Here is a 12,745-nt window from a genome sequence, read left to right as displayed (position 1 = left end):
TTTTAATAGTCTGTCCTTATCCTTGATATTTGCCATTTTAATATGTCTTGGTGTTATCTTCCTTGGGCCCCTCGTTTTGGGAGATCTGTGCTCCTCCACTGCCTGAGAGACTATCTCCTTCCCCAGATTAGGGAAGTTCTGAGCAATTACCTCCTCGAAGACATTTCCTATCCCCTTTTCTCTCTTCTTATTATTCTGGTACCCCTATAATGCAAATATTGTTCTGTTTGGATTGGTCACGCAGTTCTCTCAATATTCTTTAATTCCTAGAGATCCTTTTTTCTCTCTGTCTCAGCTTCTTTGTATTTCTGTTCTCTAATTTCTGTTTCATTTACCATCTCCTCTACTTCATCTAATCTGCTTTTAAATACCTGTATTGTATGTTTCATTTCAGATATTGTATTCTTCAACATTTGTATCTCATTCTTTAATCATTTGTATCTCATTCTTTAATTCCTCCCTGAGTTTCTTAATATTTTCCTGTAGCTCCATGAGATTATGATTTTTATTTTGAAATCTCTTCCAGGAACATTGATAAATTCAGTTTCACTTGGCGCTCTTTCTGGTGTTTGTGGGATTTGGGTTTAAACCAGGTTCCTTTGACGTTTGATATCTGTAGGTGGCGCCCTCTAGTGCCCAGAAGCTGTAATCTCTAGAGTTGCTCAGCCCCTGGAGCTGGGGTTACAGGCGAGCATTGCTGGTGTCTGTTGGGAGTAAAGAGGTCTTTCCTGCTTCCGGCTGCAGTGCCTGCCTCGACTGCCAGTGGGCTAAGCATGCAGGGAGAAGCCTCTATGCTTTGCACTTATAGCTGTTATAGGTGCGGCTGCCCTCTGGATGGCCTGGCACAATGGTGGAGGCATCCAGTTTGCAAGCTGGTGTTGTCTGGGAGAAGGGGCAGCAGGTTGCATGGTGGAGGGCCTCATAGCTGCGTTATGAGCCAGATGGAAAGTTCCTGAAAGTTCCCAACCTGCTGGGCAGAGTGCATGCAGACAATTTTGTCCACCTCTCCTTTCTCCTAAGCAGCAAGCTCTGTGCAATCACTGCCCCTTTAGCAGCCCTCTTGCTGTTAGGAAGTCTCTCAGAGTGCCTGCCTTTCTTTGGTCTCAGAGCAGCCGGTTGTAGATAAGTGTTTTCCACAAGTGGCTGGAATCTCAGTCTCTCCAAGTAGTCCACCTGTCTTAGCTTTCCAACCCCTCTAATCTCTAGAGCACCATGTAATGTAGGTTTGTGCTCCCTTTTTCTTCCTCCCTCTGGTAAGCTGGGGTATGGGAAGGGCTTGGATCCCTCCAGATCATAGCTTTGGCACTTTACCCTTTCCTTGAGGTCTGCTATTTTCCCCAGGTGTAGGCAGTCTGCCACAGCCTTCTTTACTGTTGCTCTTTCAGGATTAGATGTATTTGCTATATTTTCATATTATATGTGGTTTGGGGAAGAGGTTTCTGTCTCACCTCTCATGCCACCATCTTTAAGCCTTTCTTCCTTTATTTCTTTAGACATGGTTTCCTTTAGTTCATTGAATGTATTTAGAATATCAAATTTAAAGTCTTTGTCTAATCAAATATTTGGACTTTTTCAGGGGCAATTTTATTGACTGCTTTATTTCCTATGAGTGTGGCATATATTTTTGTTTCTTTTACATGTCTCATATTTTTATGAAAACTTATCATCTTAAATAATTTAATATGGCAACTCTAGAAATCAGATTATCCCTGCCTCAAGGTTCAATTTTTAGTGAATTTTTCGTAACTAAATCTGTAAAATCTGTATTTTTTGTCATAGGTGGCCACAGAAGTCTCTGCTTGGTTAGCTTAGTAGTCAGCTAATCATTGAATAAAAATTTCTTTGAATTCCTCGAACCAATAAGTTTCCCAGTTTTGGCAGAGTGGCACCGTGTGCATGTTGAGGCATGACTTTCATATTCACCAAACAGTTGACAGCTCTGCCTTAGCCTTCACTTCCTCCTGCTCACACAGAGCCTCAATGTCAGAAAGAGATGAGAGCGTAGGGTCTTTACTAGTTTTTTATGAGAATGATCCAAGCCCTGTGCATGAATGTGCTCTTCTAGATCCCCAGCAATGTGACAGAGCTTTTCAAAGTACTCCATGGACATCTTATTTCCCAGCTTTTCCTTTTAAGATTTTCGGTTAATCTGTTTGTCTCCACTCTTATCCTCCACTTCAGGCAGCTATGATGTTAAACCATTGCTAATGTTTGTTTTTTATAGATGCCCCCCAGAAGAAAAAGTTATTTGTACTTGGTGAGCTCTGAGTCAGGTGAAATAAAGAAAAGCCTTGTGAGTGGGGTCTTCCTGGGGACCACCACATGGGTCAGATAATGACAATTCTCTCAGAATAGGGTTTTGAAGGGGCTCCATCACCATTTTGCGCCATCTGGTGGCTGCCAGGCCATTGTTTTTTAACAAGAATGTAGACTGTCTTCAAGACTACCACAGAGCTGGGGAAGATGGAAATGTTTGAACAAGTTAAAAATGCCATTCTTCCCACCAAATTCATCCACTTTTCTTGAATAAGTACTTCTCTAATGCTGCAGACATTTGGTTAATTTCCAAGTTTCTGAGAAAGTTAATTCTGAACATTATTGCTAGCATTCTCATTGCTTTCATGGAGGAGAGGATTTTCGGAGGTCCTTACTTTACCATCCCCACTATCATATTATTATTTTATTTTTAATTTTTCTGTGAAATGTTATTTCGATGTACCACTTGTAACTGGCTTTTTAAAAATCTCAATTAGAGAGTTTATTAAGAAAAGTAAACCATTTAAATGTATTATGTTCACTCACAGGTTTATCAATCTTAGTCCTACTACTACATTTTATATTTCTATGTTTTTTTTACTTTGCTCCTTTTTAATTTTTCAATTGTTTTTTAGACTTATCTTTATTCCTCTCTTCCATCTAATAGCATGAGGTTCCACTTGCTATATTTCTGTTTTACTATGTTACTGTAATATGTTATTAAAATATTTAAACTTATATTTTTCTATCAAAATAAAAACTAAATTAAATACACAAAATCAGATTTTAAAACAATGTTTAAAATAAACAAGAAAACAGTTTCAATTATTACAGTGTACTTTGGTGTTTCTGGTTTTGGAAGAAGACTTGAAGGAACCTTCATAATTGCTGCTATTTATTGAGTGGCTACTATGTACCGAACAGGTCATACACCTTTCATTTGCTAATTTACTTAATTGTCTCAGCTATTTAAGAACTCTTTCTATATATGACTACACAAACTCAAGAGAATTTAAGTAAAGTACCCCAAGTCACATTAATTATGGATAACAATGTCATTATTCAAGCCTGAGTCTGCCAAATTCCAGAGCCAAAGCTACACTGCCTCTCAAATGCTGTCTCTTTCAGTAAGGGTACAAATTTAAAAGCACAGTTAGTTGGGAGGGGCACATGCATGTTTATGAGAACAGATAATATAAAGTTGTCTTTCTCAGTACGTCTCATCAGACTCAAATTTTAAATATAAAGGAGGGAAAGAAAATACAGTAATAGATGAAATCTGAAAGAATAGAAACATGCTAAAGGATGGCCTGGAAAGAAGGGACAGCTGTAGCAGTATGAGAAGGAAGTCAAAAGAGACAAAGTCAACCTATTTTGACTGAAGGGAACAGATGGGAGATGAGCAAAGACAAAGGGAGCCATGTGGATAGGTATCATCAGTTAGAGGGCAAGTAACTGGAATTTGATCAATTGACAAGAATTTATTTACTGGACTCCTGGGCACTGTGGGGGATAGAAAAGAATGCAGAGTTATTTTGGGAACGATAATGATGTAGACAAGACAGATGGCTTGAACTGGGCCATTAATACTGAAGGAAATGGCTAGAGACAGAATGTAGAAAGAAAGAGGTTAAGGCAATCTCCATGTGAGCCAGCTTGCATATCAATCTGGAATTTTTGTGGGAATGGAAAGACATAGAGGAAAAGCTGGATTTGCTGCTGAATAAAAGGTAAAGGATTTGTAGATGCAGGAGAAAGATGCCAAATCACCTACTCTTTCCATTTATGCTTTTGTGTAAATTAAGATATTACTAAAGGTTTATAAAAACACACCCACATGTATATATACACTACAGACAATTTTTACATCAGTCACCCAAATGTAAATATGACCATTTAGCTATGACTGGGTGGGGCCTGATGGACATGACTAATACTGAATACATCTGACCAAACAGTTCTAATACAATAAAATACTCTCTATAATAGACATATACTAAGTGAATGAGTAAAGAAATACACAGATTTTCCTGGAGGTGTCAGAGAGCACTTGAGCACAGACTTTAAGGATCAGCAATTGTTTCCTAGGTGATGAAGACACAGATGGAATTCCAATATATGCAAAGCAGTGCACACAAAGACTCAGAGGTATGAAAAAGTTTGAGCTATTTAGGAAAGTCTAAGGAGGTCAGAAGATTGAAACATAAAAATAGAGGTATAGTAGGTGATGAGGCCGGAGAGGTAAGTACCTCACATGTGAGGCTAAAAAAATTAGATTTTATCCTGTAGGAATTTGGGGATCATTAAACTCAGCCCTGTGAAGATTGTGGTCAATAAAAGAGGTTCTCTGTGATACTACATCATGGGATCCATAGGACTATAAAAATTCAGTAATGAGAAATGACCTAAGTGTCACAGCTAACTAGCAATGGCAGCATTCCAAATGGAAGTTTCCATTGGGGATTTGAGAGGAGGTGATGGGAAGGTAGTAGCATGCTCCAGACATTGGGATCTAGTGCTCCAGAGTCTGGCCCAGCAGTGGAGATACTTTGCACATAACTGCTTTGGTCAGTTATCTCGTTCATGCATGTGTTCTTCCAATACCCATATACCTATCAGGCAGCCATAGCCTTGATAGCATCAATATTTCAATAGCAATACCCAACATAATGGTGAATGACTTTTGATATGGCATGGCTGATCTCCTGGAAACTGACTTCAGGTATGCACTGTTGAGGAACTCTTTAGAGATGTGTGGAACAGTAGTCAAGTACTAATTGGAGAATGCCAGTGCTGAGTGCCCTGAAGGATACTTTCTGGAGTATCTGGGGTAAGCAGGGATGGGCCTAGAGAATACAAATCCCCCAAACCCCTGGACACCGGGGTAGTTCACTAAATCTCCAACAACAGCACAATTTAACACATTGACAGAAGGGGGATCTGCAGGAAACAACCACACTCTTACAGGGCAGTATCTAGAAGGAGATAAGTAGAAAGATCCCAATTACATATATTCAAAAGGAACTGAACAGACATCTAGGGTTATAGAACTGAGATCCTTCCTCCCAGTGGGGTAGAGACCAAAAAGACTTTGAGTAGAGACCCATGTCATATACGTGTCCATATGTAAATTTATACATTATATAGTAGATGGAGGATGTCATTTCATTCTTGCTACCATGAAAAAGTTGCATCTAAAGATCTCCAAGGTCCCTTTTAGCTATATGTTATTAGGATTCCAGATGGTTACTGGAGATGATAAAATTCTTTGTCAACTTATAATTACATTGTGTAAATGAAACATCAGCTTTTCCTCCTCTTAGGAACTGCTGCGTGAAAATGACCCAACAAATGCAGAATTTGCATCTTTCTCAATCAAAAAAACATAGTGCCCCGTCGTCTCCCAATGCTGCCAAACGCCTGTACAGGAACCTCTCTGAAAAACTGAAGGGGAGCCACTCTTCATTTGATGAGGCCTATTTTAGAACAAGGACTGACCGGCTGAGTCTCAGGAAGACCTCAGTGGTAATAAAACTCTTTTTATTCTTATCTCAGTTTGATATGTGCAGGGTTTCTTTGGAATTAAGGGATTCTAAAATGATCCACGTTTACTTCAGAACCTGATGTTTGCAATCTTATAAATGCTAAGAGACAGGTAAGGCAGGAAGTGCACATATCTCTGTTGTTAGCCAGAGTTTCAATGACTGTGAGATTTTCCCTTTCTTTTCCTTAATTTCTTTCACTTTTCCCTTAGTTTTTCTTTCTCTAATATACAAAGAAACTAGAAAATAGCAGTTCAACAAATACGGAATATGAGATTAAAAGGCTGAGAGCTCCAGTGTTCATTCAAGCATTGAATGAACAAAAAACAATTTTTATTTACTGATTTATAGTGTACACCCCATATGCTCTCTAAAGGCATTTAAGACAGAATCCAGGCCAAAAATGCATATGTATTAAATAATGGGAAACAAATATATATAGAGAGAGGTGGAGATAGAAATAGAGGGAGAAAATAAGAGAATGAAAAAAGAAGAAAGAAAGAAAGAGAAGGAAGGAAGGAAGGAAGGGAGGGAGGGAGGGGGGGAAGGAGAGAGGGAAGAAGGGAGGGAAGAGAAGGTAAGGAGGGAGAGAGGGAAGAGTGAAAAAGAAAAAAACAGAAAATAACGGGGATGGAAAAGAAACAGATGTACCCAAAACCTAGGCAAATACTGTACCTAAAATTCATCATTTATCTCCAAGTTCCTAGTCAGTCAAAACAGAAAAGGAATCACAATTTGTTATAGCATCCCACTTGACAGTAAGTGAAAGTGTACCAGCCTATCAGAAGAAATTAACGTTCTCTTGTTGCCAAGTCCTCTGGCCTCCACAGGATATCGTGTAACGGGGGATAAAGAGCAGTACTGCTGATGTTACAGACATTCTCTTACGTTAGCTTCTGACACTGGTCCTCGGTAAAAGCTGAGATCATACTATTAAAATGCTCAGCAATGGTACTTCTTTGGGGAGTAATAGCACCATTTGTGTGAGCTTAAAACACAAATGAGCCTTTCCAGATAGAAGCATACTAGAGTTTGCCAACAAAATCATGGAGAAGGAAATGATTTAAGAGTGAGAGAAAATTGGGCAGATGAAAAATTAGACAGAGTGAGAATCACAAACAAATACACAACTGTGGACAGGGCAGCATTTGAACTTTGCACCCATTTGTTTTCTAATTTGTTTTCTCATTTCAAACTCATCTTCTGGAAGGGCCTGTTTATGGCTGAGTAACGGCCTAGGCATCAGAGGCTCTTTACTTTGGCAGACTGTCGACAGAACACTTTTCCATTCAGCAGATTGTCCTGCAGCAAAGAGAGCTGCATAAAAATAGCTCTATCCCCTGGGTCCCCACTGTCAAAACAAGCTTTTGCATAATAGCTTTGTATTTTCCTCAAATTTCAATCATGTGTTATGTACTCAGCTAGGTCGACCTGAAGCCTTTGATAGAGAGAATTGATTTTTGATGAGATTAAAAATAAAATCTGCCAACCTAAATATTTGGTCACTGAAGACCTTCCACATTTTAATCAGGTGACCCCTATGCTAGGTCAAAACCAATGGTCTTTCAACATTTTAAAGATCAACAATGCTTGGAAAAGATACCAGACAGATGTGTAAACAGCATGTGTGTTATTCTTCTGTGAGCTACAGAAAAAAATCTGATAGAATTCCAGAGCTTTTCTCCTTTGTTTACTATTAATCCTCTGAAAGAACTTGTCAAAGGAACCATGTTTCTTTAGCTATTTTTTCTATAGGTGATTTGTATCCTATGAATATCCAACTATTGGCCCTCTCAAGCCCCAGAACAATTTGCCACCCAGCCACCGACATCATCCCCAGACACCACCTCTTGAGCTCCTTACCTGAGAGCTCAGAATTGCCAGGTGTTCAATGGTTGGGGTTCTGGGTTGAGAAAGTATAGAGATTAGTAGAAGGAGTCTACAAGTTGGGGAGTCGGCCTGCAAGCAGTATTAGAGATCTGAAAATAGGGAAAGGACATGGAACATTGTAAATTTTAGAAAGATTACTCTTATATCAATATGGAGGAGGCTAAGACTAACAACAGGCAAGTCATGGCCATCATCCAGACGGGATAATAATGGTCTGAGCAACAGTAGAGACACAGAGAAAGAGAGGGAGGGGATTAGTCAGAGAGAAGGTGTACTCTCAATTCCAAGCTAGTCATCATTAAGCTATCTGTGCTGTTATCTCTGCCAGCATTTCTCAAACTATGTTCTATAGAACATTTCCAGGCACAGTTAAAACAAATGCAATGAAAAATATGCTCTGTAAACACATATTTGAAACAAATTATATTTCTAATCTATGGGAGAGTCATAATTGCATGTCAAAATTAATAAGAACTCTAGAAGGTCTTGCAATAAAATAATGTGGAAACTTGGTTTATGTAACCCAGTGTTCAACAACTTTATTTGACCATATGCCACTTTCTTCATAGTGTACGTTTTAACAACCTATTAAACCGTATTCCAAACAGAATCCTGGTTTGAGAAGGGCTAACGCTTGCTCTTATCTACAGACTAGCCATGGCATAGTGTATTGTCTCAAGGCATCTAAATCTATAGGTCTACTCAGTGCCCATTACGAAGGAAAGATGGAGAGAGGGTCCAAGAGCGTTCGCTTTGGAGATGTTGGGATAAAGTGCAGTTATTCCACATACAAGTGGGAATGCAGGCACTGAAGCAGTCTCTGCAATGCAATACAGCTAAGCCACAAAGACACACTGGTCTGTGACACTGTGCTAACCTGTTTTTGTCCTTCTCCCACCCCAGAACTTCCAGGGCAATGAAGCCATGTTTGAAGCAGTTGAACAGCAGGACATGGATGCTGTGCAGGTCCTTCTGTATCAGTACACTCTAGAAGAACTAGATCTCAACACGCCTAATAGTGAAGGGTTGACGCCTCTGGATATTGCCATCATGACCAACAATGTGCCCATTGCTAGGATTCTTCTGAGGACAGGGGCCCGAGAAAGTCCACACTGTAAGTAAACCTGAGAGTAAAAACGTGCTATTGAGGCTAGACTCCAGCTTTAGGCCAATGAAATAGTCAGTGCTGACCATCCGAGCACAAATAGTTGACTAAGCATAGACTCTGAAATCCTTCATGTGTTTTCATGGACTTTTGTGCAAATAGTGATAGTGTTTATCAGCCTACACATAAACTTACATTTTAAATATAATATTGAAAGTATTCAAAAGGAACCTTGAAGGAACTTCTTCCTAAGAATTTAACCCAACTTTTAAAATACATGAAAGACTCCAAATGAGGCTGTAGAATAGGAAGTATACATAGAAAAACAATGAGTATGTGTGTGTTAATATCTTTGTGTCCATAGTCAATATGGTGGGTTCACTCATTCATTCATTCATTCACTCATGCAACAAACACTGAGGACAGGGCATCATTCTAGGTACTAGGAATGCGGTGATGAGCAAGACAGAATCCCCATTCTCATAGAACTTACACGCTAGTAGAAGAGACTTCCAGTGAGCAAGTAAACAGACAAATTAAAATATAAACTCAAGTTGTGATAAACCCTATGAAGAAAATAGAGTGAATGAATGGCTAGAGACTGATGGAGAGGGATCTCTTCTAAATTGGGTTGCGCAGAAAAGGCCTCTCTGATGCGGTAACATTTGAGTTTCGTCCTAGGAATAAGCCATGGGAAGATGCCAAATTCTGGGCAGAGTGAATGGCAAATAGAAGGCTGCTGAGGCAGGCAGGAATGAGGCTGCCATATCTGAACAAGAAGGCCAGCATGGCTAAAGCAAAATCAACAAAGGGGAGAGTGAGCTCTGAGGAAGAACTCTCTGGGACCAGATCATCCAGGATCTTGGAGGCCATGAAAAGATGTTTCACTTTGATTGTAATTGTGATGGGGAGACAGCGGAGCAGTTTAAGCAGATGAATGACATGTTCTGCTTTATATTTTTAAAGACCACTACAGAGCTCTGTAGAGAAAAGACAATGGCAGGGCAACTGTAAAGGTGAGAAGACCAGTTAGGAGGCTAGTGTAGTGGTCCAGGAGTCACATACATGCAGGTTGCTTAGACCAGCATAGTGGTGACATTGATGGTGAGCAGAGGTGAATTCTGAATATATCTTTTAATATATGTCACATTTCATGGTAACTGAACATAACTAATTTAATATATGTCAGTTTCATTGACATATAATTCACATGCCATATAATTCACCCACTTAATGTGTATAATTCAGTGTTTTTTAGTATATGCACAGGGTTGTACAACCATCACCACCATCAATTTTAGACCATTTTCACAACCCCAAAAGAAATCCATGCCCTTTAGCTATCATTCCCAACCTTCCCACTCCTCCCAGCCCTACACAGCCACTAATCTACCTTCTGTTTCTAGTGATTTGCCTACTCTGGATATTTCATATAACGTGGTATTTTGTGAATGGCTTCTTTCTGGATGAATTTTGAAGTAAAGCTGATAGTACTTGCCAAAGGGAGCTGCTCTGGAACCAGCAGCTGATGGGATAAAATCACGCAGCCCTTCCCCTGTGCCCGGCACTATTCTGAGCACGTTACATGTATTCACTCCTTTCATCCTCACAGCAGCCTTCTGAGGAAGGCACTCACATTCCCCTTGGTTCAAACTCTCTGGCCCAATGACCACAATGGCTCTGAGTCACAGTTTTCATGTTTCCTAAAAGAAAAAAGTAAACTCATCAAACTGTTAGCTTCACTAATACTGATTCACGTACTTCCAAGTGGTGAGACCCAGAAGGCTGAAAGAGAAGCAAGCAAATATATAATTAGAGGCCACATCTCTGCTCCTAAATTTCACAAATCCCCACCACCCAAAGACTAGGTACAGAGACAGATCCCTGCATCAGAAAACTCTTTATTTTAAAAATGCTAAGCTCACCACATCGATGTCAAAGAGAATGAGGGTTTGGGCTCAGCAGGACTAGAGCTCTTCAAGAGGAGCTCCACAATCAAAGTGATACATGTGTTCTAGTGGAACTGAAGCATTTAGACAGATGGGCAAATAAGGATGGAAGAAATCAAAAAGGCTTATTTGCTACCTTTCAATTTTTGTTGTATTTATGTCTACCCCAAAGATCCAGTGAGAGAGTAGTGGAGACAGAATCAGAGGGTCTGAACACAGAGAACACAGACTGAGCTCCATTCTATAGAAACAAGGAGACCATTCATCCAGATACTGCCTGCCCTGGGCTGGATGAAACATTAGTTCTACTTACCTAAGATGTTACAAAGATCTCTGCATTCTTCCTGAAACCAGTAAGACTCCCAATTTCCCCAAGCCCCCTTGTGCATAATTAAATCTCCATTAAAGAACCCAAGTACTAAATATCTAGTAAACCAAAAGCAAATTCATTCAAAAGATCCCTGGCTTTTATTATTCCCTCTGGGATGATAACCACAATTATGATCACAAAGTTGTAAAGGAAGGTGAGAGATAAACCCAGGTTTTAGCCTGTGGTGCATATGACACCTAAGTCACCTTGACTACCCAAGAAGTCAGAGAGATAATACCATGTATAGATTCCCATATCTGTAAAAATGACAAAGGAATATTGATTGAGTAGCTATGGAGTCTCCACATACATTATCTCTGCTTTTCACATTAGCCCTTCAGGATGATTAACTCCATTTAGAAGAAGAGGAATTTTTAATACTTAGAAGTTAAGTGACTGACCAAAGGTCACACATCTAGCAAATGAACAGGGACGTCAAGGACTCAAGCCCAAATCTGTGGGACACCAGAGCCTGGAAACTTTCTGTGAAAATGTATTGCCTTTCCAAATAAACAATATGGAGGGCTACAGCTACTAATGGCCCCCGCATCTTTCTCTTTGTACTATTCGCTAAGATCCTATGGTGTATGTTCTGTTTCACACACTAATGTGCTGTTCCTGTTGGAGGAAGGCAGGGTAGAAGAATACAATCTGTTTTCAGGGATTTTAATTTCACTTTAGATGCCAAATGCAAAAGAAACAGAACTACCTCTGTGCATGAGTATGAGCCATCTCATGAGAAAAGCTGCAGTCTGCTATCCAGAATCAGATAAGCAAACACCTGCTACGAACTGTTCCTGAGAAGCTGTAGAGGCAGGATATAAGAGAAGAAAAATAACCATGAGGTCTTAAATTCTTTGAGTGTTTACATTTTAAAAATACTTTTGCTTGTATCATCTCATTTGATCCTCACAATTGGCTTTATGAGATGGGTGTTCGTCTCCTCATTTTGATCAATGAAGAAACTGGAATAAGAAAAGTTAATGCTAAAAGCTAGTAAGTGGTGGAGCCATCACTTGAACCCAGACCTTCTGCATTAAATGCTTTGGTATTTGTAGAAAAGTACTAGCAGAATATCATACTGTAGAAGCTTAATTCCTTCTTTCCTGACTTTCTATCTGTTCCTCTTCTAATGCCTGTCAGTATTTCAAAGGAGAGTGCAGGGTTCCTAATAAGATTAATTTTCTGTCTTCCCTTCCCCTGTGTGTTCTCCTCTGAAAACTAACCCAATACTCTTCCCACTACACAAACCAAAGATCTCAACACAACTCAGAAAAATCCTCTGTAATTCTCCCCATTTTATAACAGGAATCACAAAGACACAAATGAGTTTAGGGACTTAACTCCTAAGCCATTGGTTAAGCCTGCCTTCCAGTCCCTAACCGCTCAACCCTAGAGAGCTATATGGAGGTGTTCTTTATAAACATGGTTTGAAACTCAACTGCATTTCTTTATTCAAAGGGAAAGTCCCAAATGCCCACATTGCCCCAGGTTAATTATATACCAAACCTCCCACTTGCTTCTTAGATGAGGGTACTATCTTTTATCTTTATTCAGCAACTTTTCTCTGTTCCTTCCTTCTTTAGACAAGTGGCACAAAGTAATACTCATTCCTTCTAGAAGAAAACATCAG

At 39.6% G+C, this 12,745-nt stretch overlaps 1 protein-coding gene across 2 annotated transcripts in view; it reads left to right on the top strand.

The window, feature by feature from the left end:
• Nucleotides 1-12,745, top strand: part of ANKFN1 (ankyrin repeat and fibronectin type III domain containing 1) — a 359,764-nt gene that overhangs the window by 221,802 nt on the left and 125,217 nt on the right. For both annotated transcript variants that reach the window (XM_057501323.1, XM_036879836.2), the window contains exons 4-5: nucleotides 5,580-5,781; nucleotides 8,592-8,802. In XM_057501323.1, coding sequence (XP_057357306.1) covers nucleotides 5,596-5,781; nucleotides 8,592-8,802 — 397 coding nt within the window. In that variant the 5' untranslated portion in view covers nucleotides 5,580-5,595. The remainder of the gene's footprint in view (nucleotides 1-5,579; nucleotides 5,782-8,591; nucleotides 8,803-12,745) is intronic.

The sequence above is a fragment of the Manis pentadactyla genome, chromosome 4 (genome assembly GCF_030020395.1).
Source record: "Manis pentadactyla isolate mManPen7 chromosome 4, mManPen7.hap1, whole genome shotgun sequence".
In the NCBI taxonomy this organism is placed as follows: Eukaryota; Metazoa; Chordata; class Mammalia; order Pholidota; family Manidae; genus Manis; species Manis pentadactyla.
This window is presented reverse-complemented; position numbering and strand designations above follow the sequence as displayed.